The following is a 24,920-nucleotide window of genomic DNA, read 5'->3' on the forward strand; positions in this document are numbered from 1 at the left end:
TGTCTGGCAAGCAAGGGATGAGTTTGTTTTCTGAAGAGCCTTTAAAACCATCTGAGAATTCCTTCTTCCTGTTTCCTTTTTCTTTATGTTAAGCAAGAACTGTGACATTGTCGAACACAAAATTGATATGAAAATCTTCAAAAATATTTAATTTCGAGAGTAGCTTCAGAAAATCTGATATATATGACTGTGTGATTATAACCTTGGAGGAGACTGACTTAAAAGTATGAAATCATAAAGTCAGATTAATCACTTCAGAAACTTTTTGGTCACTTTGTATTTTGCTTAGGGGAAACACAGTGTATGAACATAAGCTGCCACTTTGGTGTTTTGTTACACCTTTGGTTGCCTGAGGAATTAATCAGGGACATTTCTTTGTAAGGACTTCAGTCTTTAAAGCATCTCTGTTTCTATTGATTGTTGGCTGATATCAGAGCAGTGGAGTGCACAGAAGTGGTGCTAGCTGGCGTAAGTTGTCCTTCAACCTCATATTACAAAGTCCTTTTTCTTTTTGAATGTGCTGAACAATGGTTGCTAAATTTGTGAATGTGGCTGCACTGAAGTACACCTGTGGCTTTCAATCACAGCTTTGGCTGGCAAGGTGCTCACAATGCATCAGCATTTTGGATAAATGATAATTTAACTGTAGCTGTATGAAATTTCAGCTAGTCAAGCGATACAGCCACCCACACAAGCCATAGTGCTATGACTGTTAGATCAGTGAGATCACCTCTTCTTAAAATAGTGTTTATTTCTCCAGCTTAATCTTCTGTGTTAGCTCTTTTTTAGTATTTATGTAGTCTGTTTTGCACTTTGTTTTTATTGTCACTCTCTGCAAAGGCAAAGAGAAGACTCATTTATGGAAGATGTGTATTGATGGACCAAAAGATTACACAGGCCCCTATTTTTGGCAGGGGATACACAGTATTCGTAGCAAACTGAGCTTCTGCATCTCATTACCCCACAACAGGATGGGTATGGGTAGGTTGTTTCACATATCACTCCCAGAAATGTAAGATCAGCTCAAGGGAAGAGGTGTGTGAGCAAGGTGCTCTGACACCACCATGGCACTCATTTCTGTCCAGGTGCACAAGCACAAACAAATCTTCAAGGTGGAAACACTTGTGCCCCATGAATAAATAAATGGTGAGGAAGTCACAATGGCAATGTAAGTTCTCTTCAGCAGACTGCTGCTGCATGGCAGGTTTGGGTGGTCTGTAGCCCTACACTGTATGTAGGGTGAGGATGCCTCCAGTGTGTTCTAGGATTTGGTTCTCTGCACACCTAAACATGTCTAGTGAATATTTTTACATATGTGCAGCCTTGGCAAACCATTGCATGAAAAAAGACCATAACGTTCTGTGTTTCTTACTGTCTGACTTTTAAAAACTAGTCACAGGTGATGATTCAGTGTATATAATGGCATCAGCTGTCAAGATTGGGCTTTCCCTTGAAATCTATAGTACAAATTTGTGTACAGTAGTTGATTGGGGGGGGGGGTTAATTGAATTTAGGATTATTGAGTTCTATTTACTTTCTGCTGCATTAAACTTCTATTCCCTTTTGTCATTTTGAAAATGGCATCTAATATGTAAGTTAGTGGAGATTGCAGTGCTGGTTCTCATGCTGTTATAAGCAAGATGGATTGCTTAAATAACTGATTTTAAATAACTGACTGAAGATTTTAAACTTACCATGTCTTTATGCAGTCCCATGAGGAAGCAATTACTTTCCAACCTTGAAGAAGTCTGAGCAAACATGTAGGATAGAAATGAAGTTTCAAGATGGTGTAGGAAGTCACATGCAAGACAAACCCTTGCATCCAGAGTGTCAAAACGTTTTGTTTCACATGGCTGGATGTAAACTTTCACAAAAGGTTTTATGGAAAAAATGGAGCAATATATAACCTTAGACTGTCTGTCTAGGCTTAATGGTTGCTTGTTAACTAGAAGGATCTCTGATTTCAGAGTTAATTATTGGCTATCATCTGGTCTGTGAGTTCATAGTGTAATATTTTCATCACCTATTTATTTTGAATAATTTATATATTATGAGGAGAATCTTGTTTTTTCAAATCTGTGTCAGCCCATAATTCAGTATTTCAAGAGTTTTGATGCTGTACTGCAATGTTTTAGGCTTTGAGTCTCTTGCTTTTTTTTTCTTTTCCTTTTCTCCTGCTTTTTTTTTTCCTTTTCCTTTTCTCTCTTCCTTTCCTTTTTTCCCTTTCCTTTTCTTCTTACCCTCTCTCTTTTTCCTGCCTCTTCTCCACAATAAATTGCTCCATAGAGAAACAATGCATCTTCTATTTTTTTGGTCTGACCTGGCTGGCTACCTTTTAATGCCAGCAAAAGTAACATTATTTCTAACTAGTGCTTCTCTACATAAAGTGTGGTATAATATATATTAATGTGTTTTCATGTAATTTATTCATATGTGATAAAGAAATAAAAAAGGAAAACCTGCATTTTTAGTGGCACTGAAAGCCAGTGAGAAGTCAGTAGTATTTTTATAGCTGCACTGCTGTGTAAAAACTGGAGCATAAAGACATAGGACAGTTCCTTCTGAATCAGACAGTTGCCCATCTATCCTACTGTTCTGTCTCAGAGGCAGTGGGAGATGCTGTTTATCCCATGAACCTGGCAATTTTCCATCTTCTATTTTACTGTCCCAGCACCCAAAATTGTATTAAAGAGGAGTGCATCTCTGATTCATCCTTTCAGTATCTACGTGGACATTAGTGAGAATTTTTGGACATGAGAAAGCCTTTCTTCACTGAAAGGGTTGTCAGCCATTGGAAAAGGCTGCCCAGGGAAGTGGTGGAGTCACTATATCTGAAAGTGTTCAAGAAATGAATGGACATGGCACTTTGTGTTGTGGTCTGATTGATAGTGGAGACCAGTGAGAAGTTGGACTCACTGATCTTGGAGGTCTTTTCCAACCTTTTCCAACTCTATGATTTAGGAATTTATTGTTTGTTAATTTTTTAAAACCTTTCTGAATCCTCTGGGATCATCTGGCAGGAGAACATCTCAGATGCCCTTTTACAGACTTTTAAATTACCCTTTCTTAAAGTGCTCTCTCTTCTACCAGCCTTGTGCTGCTCTCCTATTAATTATTGCATTTCAGGATTTGGTGACCAACAGTTTTTCAGTCACTTTATCCACTACCTTTGTGTTTCCCTAAATGCTGATGTCTTGTCCATTGGTCTCCTGGTTTCCAAACTAAAAAGTGCAGGCCATTTTAATCACTTCATAAGTCCTTTGATCGTTTTTAGCTGCCCTTCCTTGGACTTTCTCTAAGTCTGTGAAAAGGAGAGGGAAGAAAAAGAGAAAAAAACAGAGGAGTATGCGTGAAGTGTTCATACAGGAGTTCTCACAGAGGCTGTGACAAGCAAGCATATGGGTCTTTTTTTCTCATTTCATACTCAAATTTGAGAAAAAAAATATATTGAAACAATGTGGCTTTTAATCAATCTTCATTACTAAAATAAGTTGAGATGACACCTCAAGCTGTGTTAGGAAAAGCAGAAAATACAGACAGAAGCATAAGTGTGGAGGAATGAAAATACTGAAAAAGATGCCTGGTGACATATTATCACAAAGTAAGAGTCATAAGTAGAAGGAACAGTAAAGGAAATACAAAACTTAAGGAGAACATTTTCTGCTCCTCTGTATTCTTCCCATTGTGTCCAGGCAGTTGCATCTTCTGATAAGATAAATGTTCTTTTTTCAGCAAACAGTTGTATCAGAACTGTATCTCTTGATAAAAACAATACTAACTGATTTTACTTGCAGTACGTGATTATTCCCTCTTATGGTTTAAGTAAAGCTGAAAGAATGATTGGCACTTGTTAGATGGCAAAAGCAGGGTGTGGAGACAACATCTGAGAGCAAGTATTTGCAGTGGATATAAAGAACATTTTGACTTAGCAAATCTTATAGTAATATTATGAGACACTTGTATAAACTTGTTATGTGTGACATCATTGAGACTGTAATTCCATATTATGAAAATGAGAATTGCAGGAGAATAAATGATGTTCAGCGGAACATCAATCAGTCTCATGCCTGGAGCTTTAAGAAGAAGGGATAATGGCAGCAAAGTCCCTGCGTGTAGGGAAGTTCAGAAGTTCAAAAGACTGATACCAGGCAGATTTAAATGGGTCAGTCCCTGTGATATCTGAGCTGTGTGTCAAAAAAAAAAAAAAAAAAAGAAAGCAAGCAGAAGTAGTTTTGTAGTTTCATCCAGCCTTGAATTTCTGAATATTTTGTCTTTGTCCTTACAGATGCTAAACATGACTTTGTGTTGTCCAGCGTACAGTGTGCAGCGTGAAATTCTTTGAATCCTTTGTCCCTTAATGTTGCTTTCAGGAGGATTCAGGACTGTATTCCCCAATCATATATATGAAGTGATGAGACTATCTGTTGAACTAGTAACAACTTTCTCAAGCTTCAAATCTTTTGTTGACAAACATTGTTTCTTTTGAAGGTCTTACATGAACTGTTCACTACCTTAATATTAAATACCATTTCAAGCAACCCTAATCAGACAATTTTGTGCTCTGACATTGCCTGATATGAAACAGTCAGCTATTTTATATTTCTCCTTCATTATAAGTGCACATATTTTGAATATGTCTTGATACCTATATACTAAATAGCAAGAAAAACAGATTATTTCTTTGCCTGAAAAGGGCAAAGCACTAGTTCTGTTATCAGAGGCAAGTTGAGTTATGGCTTTATTTGGATTCCAGTCTCTTAGTTCCTCTCCATGAATAACCAATTATGATTCATCTTTCCAAATACCAGTTATTTCATAAATCCTGCTGGAGAGCACAGCAGTGTAGCTAAAGTGCTGTCATGGAGCTCTACCCATAAAGTCACTGATGCAGTTATAATATATCTGTACATAATTTAATTCCCTTGTTGCATGTCTTGAAGGTATGCATCCCTGTACTCTCACATTTAAAATCCTTTAATTAAGGATTCTCTTCCTTGTCTCTTGTATATATTTAGAATTCTAAACAGGTGCTGTTGTTAAAGTATTCAAGGGATTTAATTAGGCTGTCTGTTTCATATAGTAAAAGCCAGATTTGGTCTTCAGAGACCTCTAGTTTCTATGTCACAAGATGATTATTTTACTCAGCCATTATGATAACAGGTCCTGAAGTTCTGGCATGTCCTGGTTCTGCAATAATTTAATAATTTCCCTTCCACATTTGCTTTTGCAAGGTATGTCTGTTACAGAAAGTGATTTCTGCAGTGTCCTAAAAGAAATGAAAATGTTAGTGTTCTCCAGAATTTGCAGGAGATCTCATGTTGTCTCAGGACCCAATATGCCCCACTCTGCTGTTGCTGCAGCCCAGTAGCATGTTCCACTGTTCAAACATACAGCATCAGGAAGCAAACTGAGCAACTGAAAATGTGTTCATCATTGTGAATTAGAAGTTTGTATTAGGGTACCATTTTTTGAAGTCTGAAAGGTTAAATACATTTTAGTGTTAAAAAATGTGTCAGAAATAAAAAAGCAGAAGGCCCCCTTAGTAAATAAGGAAATTTAGGTTAAGAAAAAGAATGTTGTAGGAAAGAAACCTTCATTGCACTGCAACAGTAGGAAAACTGAACTGGAGATAGTCAAATACTCAGTTCATAAGCAATCCCAAGTCTAGTTAGTTTAAGCAATACCTACAGTGAAAGAGATTGAACAAAAATATCTGGGAAAATTTGTTTGCATTTCTCACAAAAAAGTTATTGTTGAAAAAACTAATTAATTTATTACAAATTTATTTATTACAAGCAGGCTGATCAGTGCTTATCTCAAATATGCATGGACCTTAATCACCTGAGAGTTATAGCAAGATTCACTTTTGTTTCAGTAGGATGAGAATCTTACCTAACAAGAGCCTATTGTTCAAAAGTCAGTATCTTAACTCTGCTGGCTAATCTTTTTGCCTTATCTTCCACATAACAGACACAGTGTGTGCTGCTATGTGTGGAGTAAGAAGTTAAAACCCAAATGTTTCTTTTATTTAATGACAAACATTTTAAGTTATGGAAAGAACAGCCAGTTAACAGAGAAGACAACTTGTCAAACTTAATCAAATTTTGTATTGAAGCTGATCTCTCATTACTGCTATTTCAAGTGATTTGGTGTTTCTGAAAGAATTTACTATGATACGTTGCAACACAATTGCAGATGATTTTGTAAGCATTCAATTAGTGGGATTTACTGGAACAGTACCTTTCTCTTAGCTTTGAGCTGCTCATGATATTTGTTGGATGTGTCACCTGGTATTTCTCCTCCCCAGAGGGTAATTCCCACCATGGAATAAGTGATGCCCATGACAAGCAGTGGGAAGCAGTAGACCAGCACAATCACGATAACGTGATATCTGCAATGAAAAGATATTAATGTGGTAAGTGCTTTCAGAGGGCTGCTAGAAGTAAGACTGCTATTTTAGCACAAAACATGTTTTATATTACTGGCTAGTTCTTGGTGTTTTCACTGTCATTTTGAAAGTCTGGAATTGCACTGCAAATTTATGTACATTTTAATGCATGTGCTTTGTGGGGTGTCTAATGCTGAGCCTGTACTAGTATATGTTGACTCTATAGTTATTGTGATTAGTGACTGCAGAATAAAGTGTGTTTGTCCATAACTAGCTGAGTTGATTTAATTGCACAGCCAAGTATCATGAGGGCAAGCTAGGCATTTGGAGCTGTAGTTTGGACCATAAATGAAAGAGGAAGATAAGTATTTTAGTGATATATTGGTGCAAAGATCCTGATAAGAGTCCTGTCACCCATTGTTCTTCATATGGCAGATCTGTTGCACGTAGGCAACACAGTTCTGCAGCCTGTGTGCAATATAGTCACCACTGCTGATGTCAGCACTGGGAAAACAAAGATCATTTATTTTGCCTCCTGGTAGTTCCTGGTTAAATGCCAGCTTCAGATAAAATCCTAGTGAACGATAAGTGAAGAATCCCCAGCTGTCACTGAGTGTGACCTTCCTGCCCTACAGAGAAATGTCTGTGTATGGCTCCTAAAGTGATAAAAATTATATGTGACTAGGATGTCTTTCACCTGCCTCAAAAAGAGCAAAAGGTCAAATTTGATTCTAGATGGTTACACAGACTTTCAGCCTTGAACACAATGTTTTTCTTAAATGTCAGCAATGACATGAAAGAACAGATGCCTAAGTAGGTACTTATTCCTAATTCTACTGGAGGGACAAACAGGATGTATTTAATTTAATTGACTGATATTCTCACTTTCAGAAAGTGGAACCAGTTACAGGTTATCCAGTTTTCTCTTTTGGACTAATATCTGACATGAGTAATTGTGATAGTGTAACAGAGTGAAGTGGCAAAATCCAGCCTTCCCATTAAGAGGTCTAAAGAAAAAAGCCTGGTTAGGGCCATCTCATTCTCTACAATTACCTGAAAGAGATTTTACTAAGGTGGATGTTTTTCTCTTCTCCCTAGTTACAAGAGAAGAAACACCTTCAGGCTGTGCCAGGGAATGTTTTGACTGAATACTAGGAAAATTTTATTCATGAGAAGGGTTGTTGAGCATAGGTACAGGCTGCCCAGAGGAGCAATTGATTCACCATAGATTCATTCACCAGAGATTTTGCCAACTCCATTGCAAGTCTAAACACCACCATGCACAAGTTTAAAAGAACAAAAGCTTACGTAAAATGCTGTTTTGGACCACCTGGCCATGCTACATAGCAAAGAGTTCTCCCAGGCATCACCTTGGTTATGGAGTATAGGCACTGGGGAAAAGCCAACAGGAATGCCAAAATCCATATGCTCCCAATGACCGCCTTGGTAGCAGTTGCAGAGAGCCTAGGTTTCAAGGGATCAATAATGGCCATATATCTGTAAAAGAAAGCAAAAACCTCTGTGTAAGAACTCTTCAGAGATTTGCATGTATCTAGAATCAGACAAGCTTTGGATAAAAGAGAAGGATAAAAGTGGAGACATTTGTCTTCCTGCAGTTCTGATGTCACTGTACTCTTTGTGTGGTTCAGCTCCAGTGAAGGCAGTGCTGGAAGAAGAAGCAGGTTCATTGGATATTATTTTGCAGCCATGGGACACCCAGTTAATCATATATATATATCAGTAGAGAAACTATTTTGCTAAGAGTTAGACTATTCTGTTACTGTAGAGCCTGATTGAAAAGCAATAATGCAGCTGGATCCTTTGTTACTCTGCTAGGTCATAAAACATTTATTTCTTATACAAAAATTTACAGCCAAGCTGTCAGGTTTGTTAGTCATCTGTCCCAAAGCTACAGGAACCTGATAAGTCCACGTGCATTTATTTCAGTAGAGATAGACTGACTTCACACTGTCTGCCAGAGAACACCAGAGCAAGTGATTCATGCAGAGACTGAGAGAGGAGCCAGTTTAGAACTGGTAAAAGCATTAGGGGAAATAGATGCATAAAGCAAGAAAACATCCCATTTGCCTTCTCAGTTCCCATGCTCCCAGGAAGGATAGCGTTCTTTGTGCTGCCCCATAATTGTATTGGCAATTCATGTATGCTGATAACCTTAGAAGAACATGCAAAAAAAGAATCAAAACGATTAAGTAATTTCAGTGTAAAATCTTAGGAAAAAAAAGAATTTTTTTTTTTTGAGAAAAAGCATCTAGACAGACAGTAATAGAAAAACAAGTCTTGTTTTCTGTTTTTGATCTGTTACAGATGCAAGGAACAAGGGAGACACAAAATTTATAGAAATCATTTTTTTTGGTGAATATATTGTGTTTGCTGCAATTGAATGACTCATTTCAAATGAAGGAAGGAGTGATATATTTTAATTGTTACAGAACACATCTGGGTTCTTGGCAGGCTTGTCCAAGATTTTTAGGTGTGGCCATTAGCCATGAGATAATAACAATAATATTTTTAAGATAATGTTCCTGATAAGAATTTGTGCAAGAATCTTCTGCATTCACATTTACCTGCTGTGGTACATAAATTTCATTCAATATAAAATTTTGGAAATTTTATATTTGACAGATGAGTAATTACAGAACAGATATTTGTTTTAGCAAAGCTAACTCTGTTTATAGTTAATGATAAAATATGTGATAAATCCAACATTGGTCATAATAGTGCTGTGCCTTTTCTAGTAGACATAACTGCCCTAATATCTTAAAACATCTAAGTGCTGTCAGAAACAGAGAGTGATTTAAAACAGCTTCAGTTCTGAATCATCAATTTCCATATCTGGTATTTCAAGCTTGTAAATTTTTTGTTTTTACTGCACTTTCTCCATAGGGTAACAGTTAGTTCCCCTCTCTTTCACTTGCCTTTTGGTTTTTTATTTCAGCTAAACTGGTGCTTCTGGTATTACATAATATGAAACAATTTTCAGTGCTGGGTGGATGTCTTCTGTTTCTTGAGAAGAGCAGTTGGATTGTTGCCCTCTAGCTCCTTTCTCTGCCGCAGAGTAAGTATCACTTGGTCAAGAAGTCAGGTTTGTATTCATGAGCCCTGTCTTTCAAATTGAGCTGGCTTTTGTGTGGACTGCCAAGAACTGTCCAAATATTTGAAGATCTTTACTTGTAGTAAGTGATAAGCTGTAAACAAATAATAATTTTCACATGCTTGTGAGACTCTTAAGGCATCTCCTTCTAGCCTGGAATTATTCCTTTGAATTGCTACTTTTCTTCAGATTGCACATTACTATTATTTTATGTGCTATTGTCAGATTTCTATTACAGTCACATTATTATTATTCCCAGTTATATTAATCTCACTCCCAGCAGATACCAACAGTAGTTCTTGTTGCCTAAGAGAAAATTTGGTTGTTTTATCTCCCCGTCTGCCCTTTAAAGACATGGATTGTTTGGGTGAAGTGACTCATACAGCTGTACTAATGGAAATTTTAACAGCTGGCTGAGTAACATAAGTCAAAGGACAAGGATCAGATGAAAAGCATGCTATTTATCTTTAGAGTTCAAATTTGAGTGATAAGCCAACAGCCTAGCTATTGCACAAGATTGATTACAAATATGTATCAGGCATTCATTCTAACAAGCAAAATGGAAAGGAAGTAGGGGAACTTTGACTATTCCCTCAATAATATCTTTGTGCTGGATAGATTTAGTGGAGAGTATTGACAGTTCTGTTACAGAGCCTTTGATAACAAATCTAAGTTATTCTACTTTGCCAGTACACTAATAATTACAGTGTGTTCTCTAAGTGTAAGTTCTCTAAGTGGCTTTTCTTAGAAACAAAATTGCTTAATTAACATAGTGAGATATTGCTTTATAACTGCAATTATTACATTCACTCAGATTTGTCATACATCTTTGGTAGCATTTTCTTAGAGAAACCATCATTGCCACAAGTATGTAAAGTAGAAAACGTGGAATGACCCTTCATTGAAGGTCAAAAACTACCTCCACATTTGAACAGAATCTGGTTGTTATCTATGGAGCCAGAAGAAGCCTTGAAAAGAACTGAGTTCTTCCTGCACTGTTAGCTGTAATTGGCAAAGGAGGTACACATGCTCCTGCTTATTATTTTGTTTGCTGTGTTATCTTGCTATTGCAGGTATCTAAGGGTAGTTTGTCTATCTATGAAGTAGTGGTAGCTAAATTTTCCCTTTGCTCTTGCTTTTGATCTTTCTCCATTCAGCAAGGGTGCTTCCCGAGGAATGAAAGCTCCTGCTAGCACAGGCTAGAGGTTCCATGCTTAGGTGTTGCTCAGAAAATCAGTGAGGTAAGGAGCCTGAGGATAGGATAATGGGTATGTATGATGAGGATATCGCCCCTGTATATTATGATTCCCCATGGCTGACAAGTGTCTGTCATATTTCATGGTGTAGCTCTGTCATTATGGCTATTTTTTTTGCTCTGTATGATATCCTTACATATACGAAGGATGGCAAAATGCCAGTTACAAGGGGGAAGAGTAGACATGCTGTCTGAATTGTGCTGTGAATGGTGCTGAACATGGTGTAGAAATAAAAGAAATGTTTGAATAGGCCAGGAGTGAAAGGGAGAATGATGAGATATAGGATCTAGCAAAAGAACTGAGACTAGGGAGCAGTTTGTTGAATAAAAAAAAGAATAGAAGTGAAAAGAGAAAATTGAGAAACTAATAGAAGAAGCAAAGAAAGGAGAATTGTAGAATAACAGCATATAGAAATTGTGTTGAGAGAAGAGAGAATAAGAAAGGAAACTGGGGGTAATGTAAGAGCAAAAGACATGACAAAAATCAGCTCTGCCATAGCAGAGATTCCAAGGTAAGTAGAAGTGGTATAAAACCAGAACATTTTGGCAGTGTGGCTATGTGGTGGCAAGCCCTTCTGCCTCTGCAGGTGTATGGGAGAGAGCTCCCAGAGAGTTTTTCTTTCTGTAATCGGCCAACCATAAGCAATGTGCAAGGGGGAACAGCAGGACTTCTTGGGTGCTCTGATGTCATCTGTCTTACAGACTGTTCTGCTATTCCACAGTTCTTTCACGTGGTCTGAGCTTCATAATAGAATCACAGAATAAGCTGAATTAGAAGTGACTCATGAGGGTCATTGAGTCCAACTCCTGCCCGTGCACAGGACCATCCCCAAGAATCACACTGTGGGCCTGAGAGCGCTATCCAGCTGAGACAGGCTGTGCTGTGCCCACTTCGCTGGGGAGCCTGTTCCAGTGCTCAGCCACCCTCGTGGAGAAAAACCTTTTCCTGATACCTGACCTAAACCTCCCCTGACTCAGCTTCATCCTGTTCCTCTGGGTCCTGACACTGGTCAGGAGGGTGAAGAAATCACAGCCTGTCCTTCTGCTTTCCCTTGTGAGGATGTTAAAGACTGCAATGAGGTCTCCTTTCAGTTTCCTTCTCTCTAGGCTAAGCAAGCCAAGTGACCTCAGCCACTCTTCATAAGGCTTCCCCTCCAGACCCTTCACCAGCCTTGTGGTTCTCATCTAGATGCTCTCTAGATAGATTAATGCCTTTTTTATGTTATAGTGCCCAAAATTTATGCAGTTGTTCTGAAGCCAGTGACAAATGCAGAAACCCTCATAGGTTCACTGTGTTCTGTGATATTTGTACACAGACCTTGTACCTCTCCGCATCTCCTCTCCCTAGACAGTAAAAGACTGTAGGCATTGAGATGAAGAAGGATTTCTAATGGCTACAAGCAACTGAAGCCTTGTTACACCACTGAAAAGCATTCTGGAGCCACACAGACATTTTTTCAGTGGGGTGCTGTGCCAATTTGCTTTGTAGTTTTGGACAATTACTGTTCAGTCAGTCACCAGACTTGATCAGTGTGATTCCCTGCTGAAGACAGGACTCTGAACTCCCACTGAGGTGGTTTGATTTAAAGATGGGACTTCTAATGCTTTCTCACTCCAGTGGGAGCTGTTGATAGTGCCACAGATAGCTTATTCCACACAACAAAGCAGGAATGTAAAATATACATTGCTGGAAGGAATGAACTCATTATACTCATTTATCATAACAAGCAAAAGTGATTATTACCCTACCCAACAAAACATTTATACTTGGAAAATAATTATAAGATGGAATATGCACATTTAGAAGTGCAGTTATGGAAATATGTGCAGGTAGAGTTCAAGACAGCACTTCCAAGACTGTGCTCAACAACTGCACCACATTCTTCTGTGTATGACTCCAGAGCATTTTGGGTAGCACTTCAATTTTATATGCACATCATTAGCACATGATTTTGTGTTTTGTGGCCATATGACATTCCATTGTCATCACTTCTCTTACAGCTTTATCTTGTGTTAATCTTTGTCCCTAATTGATTACTACTGAAGTCAGCAAGTTTTTCCACTGAGCTTAATGAGAAATCATTCAGGCTGCATGATATAATGGCTGGTGCATCGTGGTGTACTTGCTGCTGCACTCTTTTCTTAGCTGCTGGGGTCAGAATAGATCCAGTTCCCTTCTGAACTGCTGTTTGTCTAGAGTCTACAATTTAGACTCTTCTCTTCCTGTGTCTTGGGTTCACCAAATCAAGAAAACCTGTTTTCTCTGGAACAAAAATCGAGACAGTCTTCTTTTGAATAACACTGATAAACTCTTTAAGCAGTAGTTTTAACAGCAGCATAGTCATGTATCTCTCTTACAGTTTTCAAGTAACGTGAGTCAAATAGCTGCTACATACTGTAAAAGCTTGCAAAGTTTGTGTATTGTGGTCCCAACAATAGAAAAGATAACAAACCTAATTTGTCTTTTTGTAAAATAGCATACGCTGGCTAATATAACCAGGAAAACCTTTTATCTTTAACACATCATTTTGAAAATTGTGGCAAAAATACACAAGATGTTATTAAAACAAAATTATGTTCAAAATTGGATCCTACAAATGCCCATTTGGAGACACAGTTGGAAGCCTTTAATCATCCTGATTTGTTTCACCTGTTTGCAATGTGTTTATAAACTCACATGGGGCAAAATGTAATCATCCCAGATTGTAACAAGAAATTGGAACTTGACAAAGGAAGAGACTGAGAGAAAAATCATAATGCTTGCTGTAAGTGACTTGTCAACAGGAGACAGCAGAGCATGCTTCTTTCATGAATACACAGAAGTTGTTATTCCCTTGAGACAGAAGCTGATCTTGAGACTTTGTATTTAGAATCAACTGGTATTTAAAAAACTTAAGGGCAGTGCTGTGATTCTCTGCCCTTGTTTAGAACATTGCTGTGGAAAATTCTCTAAAATGTAGGCTACATAGAGTAGACTAAAGGTGATGGAATGAACTGAGATTTTAAAGGCATTTTTTGTATGATGAAAACCAAATCTTTAACTTTTGTATTCTTTAATACATTGTATTCTCTCTGTCTGCTACCTGCTAGAGCAAGGCTCCTTCTTTTCTTGTGGGACAGGTTTGTGTTCATTTATTTAGTCTGACTTTCTCTGCAGGAAGAGTGGCTGTGGGCATTTCTGAAGGACTATAACTGACTGTTGAGAAGGACTGGTTTTGGTGCCCTGAAGGGTCTGTTGTGCAGTGTTCACCTTAAAGCTAATGCCACCAAGGAGGTGTGTGACACCATGACAGATAAACATGTGGTACATTTGAGGTATCAGCGGGCAATATCCCAGGGGTATAACTTGGCCTCGATTTACCCAGAGGAATGTGTGTTGCTCTGGGTGAATGACTGTGCTTTGAGCAGGGGGAAACACTGAAGTTTTTCTCAAACACTGAAATCAGGAGTAGCTTCCAATGCCTTGCTTACAAGCACCTCTTAACTAAAACCTAAAACCAGTAAAATTGAAAGCTTTCAGGATGGCTGAGCTCTCATAAACAGTGCTTTCTACTTGAGGAGGATCTGGTAAATAGCAATGGGCTAGATTTTTATGAATATGTAGTTGATTTTATGCAATGTATTCTATACCTATGAATGTTGATAGAAAAGTCATAAAATCATAGACTGACTTCCCCTGACAGAAAGGTTTCTGTTTCTCCTTTTCTTTTAGTATCATCAGCCTAGGCTGTTGAGGACCAGTATCAGTGCAAAGTCTGTAGAACCAGCTCCAGCTGCATAAAGCCACTGTTAGTGTCTACAGTTCTGTCACTGTCATCTGGATGGCTTCCTTCTTGTTTCTGCAGTTATCTTGAAATAATTTTATTTTAGGGAAACACAAATATGTGAATGATACAACTTTCTTTCCTGGTTGGTAAATTAGTCAGAAAAGTATGCATTTAGGTAATAATATTTAAGAAAAGAAAAAAATAAACAAAATAAACCTCTCTCCCCAAAAAACTCATCACCCCAACCCTTGACTAACTTTTAAAAATACCACAGGCTACATTGCATAGTAAACCACAGAACATAGTTTAATAGTTTTCATGAAATTATAAATAAGGGTATGTATTTAAGGCTAAGACTCTGTCTAAAATGAACTTCTTGTTTCAACATAAGGTTAAAACTTACTGGATATTTCCTCTCTGGAACAAGAATTCTGGGGGCTTGTTGCTATTGTAAATGTTGCTTATATTTCTCAATATATTGGTCTATCAACCTGGTTTTTTTACAGCACCTTTTGAAAGCAGCTTATTAAATAGAATATTTACTCAGTACAAAACAAAAAGGAAAAAAATGTTATGCCTGTATTTTTTCCTAGACTGCTCCAGTATGTTATTGATAATGTAACTCTAATGTGAATTTTGACCAAAACTGCATAAAAAATCCTGTATTTTTGTCCAACTACTATGAAATTGTACTATTGCAAGAAAAGGTTTATTTTTTCCTAGGTCTCTGCATGCTGAATCCTGTAGCCATTGCATCAAAGTGTTCTGCTGAAACTATCTCACCTCTTACGAAGAGAGAAACGAGAATTGTCAGGTCCAAAAAAATATTTTTAGACCCCCAGATGATAGAGAGTCCTTTGTGTTTCAGCTATTCATATCTGAACCCTTTATGCCCTCCTATTGCACTTTCTCTCCAGTTCTGAGAACTAGCAAGATGTGCTTAATTTTCAAATACTCTTTGAGGAAGACAGAGAAATGGGCAAGGGATTTCCTCTTTGAATTCTATAGTTTGACTGGCAAAGTAAGAATAGAAATAAGAGTGATAATTTCTAGAGCATATCTTGGATTTTTTCCCTTTGTGATGTGCAGTGACCAAGGCTGATTCCTGAAGTTGTGATTTTGAATCCATTAGTTTGAAAAAAACCATTGTGTTGCGCTTTAATGTGGTAGTAGGGGTGTGGCAGGTAGTGTTTTCTGTAGATATGTGGCATCAGAGGCTTTAGGAAATGGCAGTAAAGTGGCATCTTATGGAAAAAAAACCAGAGAGAAGCACTATCCATTCCTTCTGGTGGAAATATTCTCAGGTATGAGGGGGAGGTCTCTAGACTGTGAAGCACAAGAAACCTGAAAAGAAATTCCATCTCCTTTTTGGTTTTTCTTGTTCTGATGTTCATCTCTCTCTCACAAGTCTTGAGTGCAAATTCTCACTTTTTACATGAAAACTGTTTACATTGAGACATCTGAATCTGAGGGAAAGGGAATGAGAGGAGCCAAAGGCTGCAGCTCTGTTTGAGCAGAACTCTGTACCAGGTGTGGCAGCTGGCTGGGCAGTGCAGGTTTCCTTCTGTCACTGCTTCAGCCTCCTCCATTCACCAGTGAGCCAAGCACAAAACAGTTGGTGCCAAGCTCACATTCAAGGATGCAAATACCAACAGATCCTCTTGATGTGCATGTCCTGCTGACACTGCTGCCATGTGATCACAACACAGGGTCATGTCCTGTGCACTCCATGTCTTAACCTGCCAGAAATGTTTGAGATAATTTTTACATGTACACATTTCCTGTACTTTATTATTTCTGAGCACACAAGGCAGGTAACAGATACTTAATACCAGTCAGATAATAGATTGTTTGGAAGGAATATCAGTTTAAAAAATGCTTATGGTACATGAAGGCCTTGAGCAATTTTTCCCAGGAATGGAAAATCAGGCAAAGTGTGATACCAAAATGTATTCTACTGGAAAGATAAGACATTTTTCAGTGTGCCAACTGCTTACTTTGGAATTTCAGTAGTGTTAATTTATAGGGCTTGTGGTACTATTTTGTGACAATAATAACTGCTGTTCCAGAATGCACCTGGAGAGATTGAAGAGCCTAAGTGATATTTTGAGGATGTGAGTGTGTATATATGATGAGTTTGGGTTTTATTTTATAAGGTGAATCCTGTGTTTATGTCTCCTGTCCATCTTCTGTTACAAGCTTGTATCATTACTTTTGCTGGAGTCTGAGTGTATAGAGAGATTATTAACAGCCATCAGTAACTGAACCATGTCGCAGAAAAAAGAAAACTGACACAGTATATGTGTGCTTCTGTAGATTAAAAGTGAGAAAATAAGGTAGGAAACTAGAATGACAGGTATTGAATAAGGACATACATATGCATGCTAGTAACTAGGTAATACTAAGGTTCATAAAAAAGGGAGAAGTCTGTGCAAGAGGACAAATAAAATTGAACATTAAATATAAAGTCACATAAATGAAACAAATGCTTTTTGCCTTCAAAGACCAAAAACTTGCAGGCATACTAGAAAGAAAATAAATATTAAGATATGAATAGGATCAGCAACTACTCACCATCACTATTAGAATATTTTTAAGTCCAGAGGAGCTGCTTTTACAGAGTTAAATTCATTGACATGTGAAAATCATTATGGAATTGCAGAGAGAAAAGTAACTGAGAAAGTAATACAGTAAATATGCTAAAACCAGGGGAAAATGCATAGTACTAAGTGCTCTACTGAAGGCATGTTATTTTGTGCTGCATTACTACATCCCCAAACGTCCACTGTAATCATCAAGCATCTGCAGAGAATTTTTAGGCCTGCACACAAACAGGTTGTATAATGAAGCAGTCTTGGGACTCAAAAGTAATTGCTGGCATACCTGAACCACCTTCTTTGCATGCTGAGGTCTTATGGGAAAGGACAGCAGGTCTTCAATGGCCAGATGGCCTAAATTCTGCATAATTTACTGTCATTAGTATGTCCAAGAACTGTTTTGCAGTCACACACTGTATTGCCATGATCACAGATGGAGTTTAGGATCATGGATGGACTCTTTAGGATCATGCACTGGCCAGTGACAAGGGCATATTGGCTCCAGAATTATCTCCTATGCGGTTTATCTTGGACTATTTACCAGTTTATCCCCATAACATAGCTAAAGCAACTGTTGCACTGGGAGCAATGGAACTGTGGAACTGTGCAGTGTGAGCTACAGAAGAATGCAGGAATGAATGCCCATGAAGCAGCGCAGCATAAAATCTCTGCTGCTTCTGGTGCCTGAAACAACCTGGTTTGAGCTTCTTGTGCCATCTCTGCAGTAGACTGCAAACAGGCTTTTGGAAAGGGAGGAGAAAGCAAGGGAAAAAAACCCACTTGGAGGGGATGGTCAGAAGCGTGAATAAACCTGCATGAGTCTGAGTCTGTGTTCAAGGACCAGGATATTCAGTCTTGGATACTTTAATCCTTAGCTCCAGATGCAGCTCACCCCCACTGCAGGAAGTGCCTAGTCACAAAACTCTGTGTCAGCCCAGTAATCTCACAGTTCACACAGCTTAGAATGTCCTGCAGAATCAGATGTGAAAGGAAACATGTACTGCCCATCACCTCTGCTCAGTGATGCCCAGGTTCACAGTCACACGTTTATACTCTATGAACATTTGGATAAAGCAACCAGTGGACCATATCACAACATACTTTTTAGTGAGTTATTACGCATGACAATTTCTAAAGGAAAATCATCTGATCCTATCATTTCAGGTCCCTTAGCAGCTTTATCCTGATTTGTAGATTTTGTTGTTTTAATTTTTTTTTTAATTAAAAGAATGTGTAAGGATGAGTTTACTAGGTTAAAATGGCTGAAAACAGGAGCCAAAGTTTTAAAAGACATGCACCTAGCAGGTCTTTGCCCTGGAACAGGGCAGTCTGTACATCCAAGGGCGTTCTATTTTGACCCTTAGGTTTCCTCAGCTTGACAGAATTGTTTTGCAGAGGTAGCCAGGGAATGTTTAAAGGCACTGAATGTGTCAGGTGTGATTTGGTATAACAGGAAAAGGAATAGCAGTGAGAATAGGGAAGGAGGGATAGACAGCTCTCCTGCTTGTTTGCCATGATGCTGCATGGTACTACAGAGAGCTCACCTAGACACAGCTATGCCATTGTTCCTTGGGAAGATTTTTCATTTGCCTTTGGAGGCAGGTGAACTTGGAGGATGTGATGGGGTGCAAACAGTAATTTCTTTGGGGGATTTTCAGACAAGAACTAGATCAGAGTGAATAGCAGTAGCTATTTACTTACCTTTGAGTTACCAGCATTTTGCACTGCTACACCAAGAAAAATTTCCAATAGATGTATCTGTCCCTTGCTACTGTAGTCAGTGTGCAGCAGAGCTATTTTCTCTCACTCTGGAAATGCAGTTTGGATTCCTAAGGAGCTGTATTCACTTTTGTTCCCAGTTTCCTAACATAAATTTAGGAACTGCCAAAGTAGTAAGTACTACATCTCTGTGGATAATTTTGTCAGGAAAAATGAAAAACATTACTCAGAACATCCCTGTAACTGCTCAACTAATGACTTGATGAGCTGCAGCAGTAACTATTAAGTATGCAGCTCTAACTGTTAAATACTTCAGCTAAAGCTCTTTTATGTTTCTGAAAACCTCAAGCTAGATGAGAATCTTAAGCGAAACTCAAAAAGACAATGAAAGAATTCTTTGCCTGGTCAAAGGTAGTAGCACTGCTGTTACACTATCTTCTCAGTTTTTAATGGGGATTAGCATTTGAGAAGATACATCACTGGCAGGAGGAAAGTGTACCGATTTCCTCATGTCTTCTCCCATCCTCAGAGAAGAAAAGTACAAGAGTTGCCAAGAATCTTCATTTGCTCTTTCATTTCTAGCTTTATAGAACAGAAATGCATCAGCTGAGAATGCCACCAAAATTTGCAATTAGTAGGGCAAACAGAAAAGTATTACTATGAACTTGTCCACAAGTATAAAAGCCACAACAATGTTTCCCAATCTTTGTACCACGAAATGAGAAGTAACATTTCAGAAAGTGGATTAAACCTTATAAAATCTTAACTACCATCACTTGGAAATACTGCAATTCTGACAAGTCAGTTCAGAAAAGACATATAATGTGATTTGAGTATGTAGGAAGGAGTTTAGTGAGTAATTTCAGTGCATTGCTAAGAGGAATAAAAGACCTGAAATACAAATCAATCTGTTTTTCTAAAACCCTCCCCCCCCAAAACCAATAAGTTATCTCTCCAGCACAGCAAATGTGAAAACAATAACAAAGAAAGAAACATTTTCCAGGGGAGACTCTGAGCACTCTCTGAGAAACAGAGTCCCTCAATGCATCTGTGTAGGAAACCCAGCAACTGCATCTCCCCTTTGCTGTATGGACACTACAGCTACCTGATTCCATTATTGTCAGGAGTACAAAGGTAAAGTTTTTCCCTGACATTTTTTCTTTGACAGTCACAAAGCTTTATTTTGCTTCAAGAAATCAGAAAAAACCTGAGCACTTTGAAACTATGTTCTTACCAGACCTCTAGATATGCACAGATGGCAGTGTAAATAGTCTCATTAGTTAAAATCAGCAGGAACAAAACATCTCAGAGCTGACTGTGAGAAAAGCTATTAAAAACAGCATCTGAAGTGATTTCTGAAGAGGAGGCAAATGCCTCTGCCATCTGCAGAAATACAGAGAAGAGGGAAATTTGAAATCCTCTCCCTTTACACATACACTCTGCAACTCCTTATCAGTATATATTAGATGACTGGCTGAGAGACAGACTGTTTTCACAGTGGGAAGCAAAACCCTGAGTTGCTGTTACAGAATAAGTATTGAAAGTTGGAGCACAGAAAGCAGCTGAAGTCAAACAGAGAGAGGAAATGTTTGTTATAAAAGAAAGCAGAAGGATAAAAACAATGAAAGACTGAAGGAAAAAGACCAAAGACCAGGAGAAAAAGTGTGTTAGGGAGAGATCCTAAAGAAGCACAGAGGAGCACAAGGAATGAACTATTGAAGTCTTTGCCTCTCACCACTATGATTGTTATCTCTGCATTTTTATTTTGGCAGAGAATCTGATCTCAATCTCTCACCCCTAAACTTTTCTCTTTTCTCACCTGTCCACGGCGATGGCTGTCATGGAGTAGATGCTGGCAAAGACAGCTGTGATTGGGAAGAAGTTGTGGAAGCGGCAGTAAGCCTCTCCAAAGTACCACTCGCTGTGCAGCGCATAGATGAAGTTGATGAGAGTATTGAAAGCAGCCATGGAGGCATCAGAGAAGGCCAGATTCACCAGGAAGTAATTTGTCACTGTCCTCATGCGCTTGTGAGCCAGGATAATCCAGATGACAATAAGATTCCCAAAAACGGCCACTGCCACCACACCACCGTAAGCCAGAGACCACAGGGCGATGCGCCAAGAAGGTTGCACGAACTGATTGGAGAAGTTGGCTGCTGAGGAGGCTACAGGGGCAGAAGCATTTGCAGCTGGTGCTTCCAGAGCCTGTCCCCAAAGATCGCCTGCTTGAGCAAGGCTCACGTTCCACCTGCTGCTCATGCTCATGTTCCACCTGGCTGTGGGGACTGAAGTCATCTTGGGTGTTTCTCTCCTCTCTTCCAGGAATGATGTACGTCTCCCGCCTCCCTCTCCCAACCCTACAAAATCCCCACCAACAGATAAGAAGAGGGAAGGAAGAGAAGGGGAAGTAAGGCAGCACAGCAGGTACTGGAAAGGAGAGTTCTGTCAGAAAAAATCTTTGACTATGCTGTTCAAATTGTTAGAAATGCTCTAACAGACACGTCAGGAGAGCTACCTCAGAGTAGAACAGCATCCTGTCTCTCTGTACAGCCTCTTGCTTTTGATTTTGCTTTAGGAGAAGGGGACTGGGAGCCAAGGCACATTTTATAGGCTTGTGAGTTCCCAGCGTCACGAAGGGAGTGGAGCGATAAGCTCCATCGGCTGGTAAGCTAACAGCTCTTTCCCTCTGCTCTCCCTCCCCTTGTATGTCATTCGTTGCCAGCAGCAGGCACTTTCAGCAGCTGTGGAAAGCATTGCAGAGAAAATGAATTCTCATCTCGTTTATCTTGAGAGATTTGTTTTATATTGTCTTTCTTAAAGTTTCATTATTGTGCATCCTTTTTTAAATAGTCTTTTTGCCCTGTGTTTGCAGGGGTAATCAGCTGGCTTAGTTGAAATTCCCAGGACTGAGACCGCCTTTTTTATTACGGCTCTTTCCAGATGAATTTATTCCAGATCAATTCAGAGCTGCCTTTTTTTTTTTGCTGCTGTCTTTTTATTTAGTACACACTTTCCTTGAAACCATTCTGTTACCTACAGATTTAGAATAGTGACTCTTTTGGACAAACAAATACATTCTACTGCTCTCTAATTTCACTTTTCATTCTGTAATATGTAATTGATATCAATAAATATTTATAAGCTATTTGCATGTTCAGCAATTACTGATTTTTACTGAAACAGTATGCAGCTCTAAACATAGGTGTCCCTAGTTATGGGCAAAATATTTGGGGTTTGTTTTCTTTGTGGCTTTGAAAAAAAATAGTTATTTTTCCTGATTTGCATTTATTTCATGCTTAGTACTATTATTATTTTGAACAACCAATATTTTAATATGCAGTGATTTCTATATTGGTATAAAAGGGTAAATGAGGAAATTTAACACCCAATATTTTCAAATCCAAAATCAGTTTTCTTGTTAATATGTTAACGACAGCTGTCATTAGGAATGCATGTCTTATGCAAGGATTGATTGCAAGGGACTTCAACTAACAAACCTTTGTTATTCAATAGGCTGCAGTCTTAAGGGAGAAAATGTGTTTTACTGCCAATCTTTCATGTTTCAACAATTTAGAGCTACTACTTGTCATCAGCAGAGGTTTCATTTGTATCACAGCAGTGGGAGCTATTCAATGTCCCTATCAGCAATGACACATTCAGTACTTTTTTAAACAAAAGCTTCAAATAAAAATCAAATACTCCTGTGTACCACTTCCTCCCGATGTATTTACCCAGTGGAAGCAGTTCCTGCACTTTAATTGTCAGGTCTTCACTGCAGTTTTAACTTGAATGAATGTAATTGTGGCTGTTTCTATATGAGCTTTCACCAACTTACCCCAGCTTGAGAGCTGCCCATGTCAGGCTTAGAAGTTTTGCAGAAAACCTCAGAAGCTCTGCTGTAAATCACCTGGTGCTACAGGATGTCTAGAACCCACCCATGCACTGCAGTTGCCTGTAACAGGAAAGTCACTGCAGTTAATCCCACAGTTCCATTTTGAATTCTGAATCTTCCAGCTGCCTCTTCTTTCTTCCTCTCCCTGGAGGCGAACCTGAAGAAAGGCATGGTAGACAATCTCTGTGAGTTTGAGAGATGAAAACATTCAATTAGTGGTTCCAAAGGCTGAGGAGCAGTGCACTGACTAGTAATAGCAGAGAGCTGGACACTCAGCTCTTAATTCCAGCAGTTTCACTCAAGATTTTCACATGGCTGTAAGCCAGAGAGTAAAAATCCAGCCCTGTGCCCTATACCATTCCATCTTTATGCCCAAACTAGGAACTCCAGGCTTTATCCTTTTACTAAGCTGATGTGTTTTTCACATTGGCACACCAGTTGCACAGGTGTCCTACATGCTTCTGTTGTTACCATCCATCTCTCCCAACCTCAGCTCTATTATTGCCTTTCCTTCATTTTAGCAGAGACACAGACACCTTATTTCTAGCACACAGTACTGACAAGTGTGCAGTAGAGTGTAAACATACAGGAGCAGAGTCCTGTGGAACACTGTGGTAATTTCCTCTGTATGGGAAGATAAAGGATCTGTGTCTGAACCACTTGCTGTAGTTCATGGAATCCCATTCTGGTCATGTGTGTAAATTCTGTCTTGGGTTTCCTTGAAAAATGTGTGATATCCAGTGGTGCTGCAAACTAGGGACTGGATTTTGACTTTGAAAGCAGAAGTCTAATTTCTTGTTCTGGAATGAAACTCGTTCTAGCTTTGCTATGAAAAATTGCTTGCCATTGCACTCCAGGTGTTCAGGAGAGACCATTCCCATGTCTTTCCCTAATCATCTACAGTGCCCCCAAGGGAATCTGTTGTCTGTGCATTCCTAGTCACAATATGAGAAGACAGTACTAGGCAACATCCCCTTATTCTAGCAGAAGTATAGGCAAACTGAGTCCTTGAGACTTACTTTAAACACAAATCAGGAAGCTTTTTAGTGTGTGTTTGTGAAATGTCAGCCAGGCCACCAACACAGGAGTGTAAGCTTTGCAGTGTAGAAATCAACATGTCATTGATTCTGTCTTCGTTTTCAGAGGTACCCTGAGGAAATAAGCCCTCCCTGTAGGGAAATTTTTATACACTATGCTCTTCCCATGTCCCCTCTCCCCAATAAATGAGAAGAAAAACTGTGGGATACCATTAGCATAAAAGGACAACCTAGATTTTTTAATTAGTCATTTGCTCAGTAAGATGGATGTGATCAGCATGTATCTGAAACTGGCAGAAGAGGTGGCTGAGTATCTGGAGTTGTTTTGAGAAGTGAAAACTGAACAGCATAGGATAAATGTTGGGCAGCTGGATCAGTCTCCCATGGGGAATATTTATGACTCCTTTTGGAGAGGACTAAAAATTTGCTAGAATAAATTCTCTGTGTTCTGGCTTTCATTCTTACTGAAACCACAGAGAAGTAATTGGAGCAAAACCAGGTTTCCCTACATCTGAAGTGCTACAGCAAAAAAATAGGGTGATCTGCCTTGCTAACATTTTACTTAACTCATAAGAAAAGATGTTAGGCAGCCAGTCATTAATTGGATCTTATCTATAGAGGAAATTCACATATATAGTGATCTCAGCTGTGCTTCTCCATCAAAATTAGTATCGGTTACACATGTACTGATTGAAGCTTAGTCAGCTGGAGACCATTAGCATTGAGTTTCTCAAAAAAGATCCACAGCAACTTTGGTGAAAACATTTGTGTTAATAACTTCTGAGCAGCATAATCGATCTGAGATGCACCTTATGCAAAGAAGTAATACAAAAGACAAGGATCTGTGTTTTTTCTCAGTCTCTCGTAGACAATTGAGGGTAACTGGTGTTTTCTTCCATAACTGTTACAGGTATGTGATTTCTTATGTGAACTTTTGGCCATTCCAGTTTATGCATATTTGCAGTTGGAATGTTTAATTTTCCCCTCTGTAAGGCAACTCAATTTTAGAGTGACTTTCTTCTGGCCATCTGCTATCTGCTATTTCCTGATGGTCATTTGCTCCTTTGCTTTTCCACTGACTGATACTTTGTTCCCGTGTCAAAGCATTTTCTACTTTTAAACTGTGGTTAAACTTGTCACTATTAGCAGCTCC

General features: G+C 38.8%; 1 protein-coding gene across 1 annotated transcript in view; it reads right to left on the minus strand.

Annotated features, from left to right (window-relative positions):
• The window catches only part of TACR3 (tachykinin receptor 3), a 35,843-nt gene extending 14,427 nt beyond the window's left edge, over positions 1-21,416 (minus strand). The window contains exons 1-3 of the mRNA XM_041484273.1: positions 20,658-21,416; positions 7,697-7,885; positions 6,241-6,391 (exon numbers count right to left, since the gene is read on the minus strand). Of these exons, the coding sequence (XP_041340207.1) occupies positions 6,241-6,391; positions 7,697-7,885; positions 20,658-21,133 (816 nt within the window). The 5' untranslated portion in view covers positions 21,134-21,416. The remainder of the gene's footprint in view (positions 1-6,240; positions 6,392-7,696; positions 7,886-20,657) is intronic.
• Between the last annotated feature and the right edge of the window lie 3,504 nt (positions 21,417-24,920).

The sequence above is a fragment of the Pyrgilauda ruficollis genome, unplaced genomic scaffold, assembly GCF_017590135.1.
Source record: "Pyrgilauda ruficollis isolate IOZ18807 unplaced genomic scaffold, ASM1759013v1 scaffold65, whole genome shotgun sequence".
In the NCBI taxonomy this organism is placed as follows: Eukaryota; Metazoa; Chordata; class Aves; order Passeriformes; family Passeridae; genus Pyrgilauda; species Pyrgilauda ruficollis.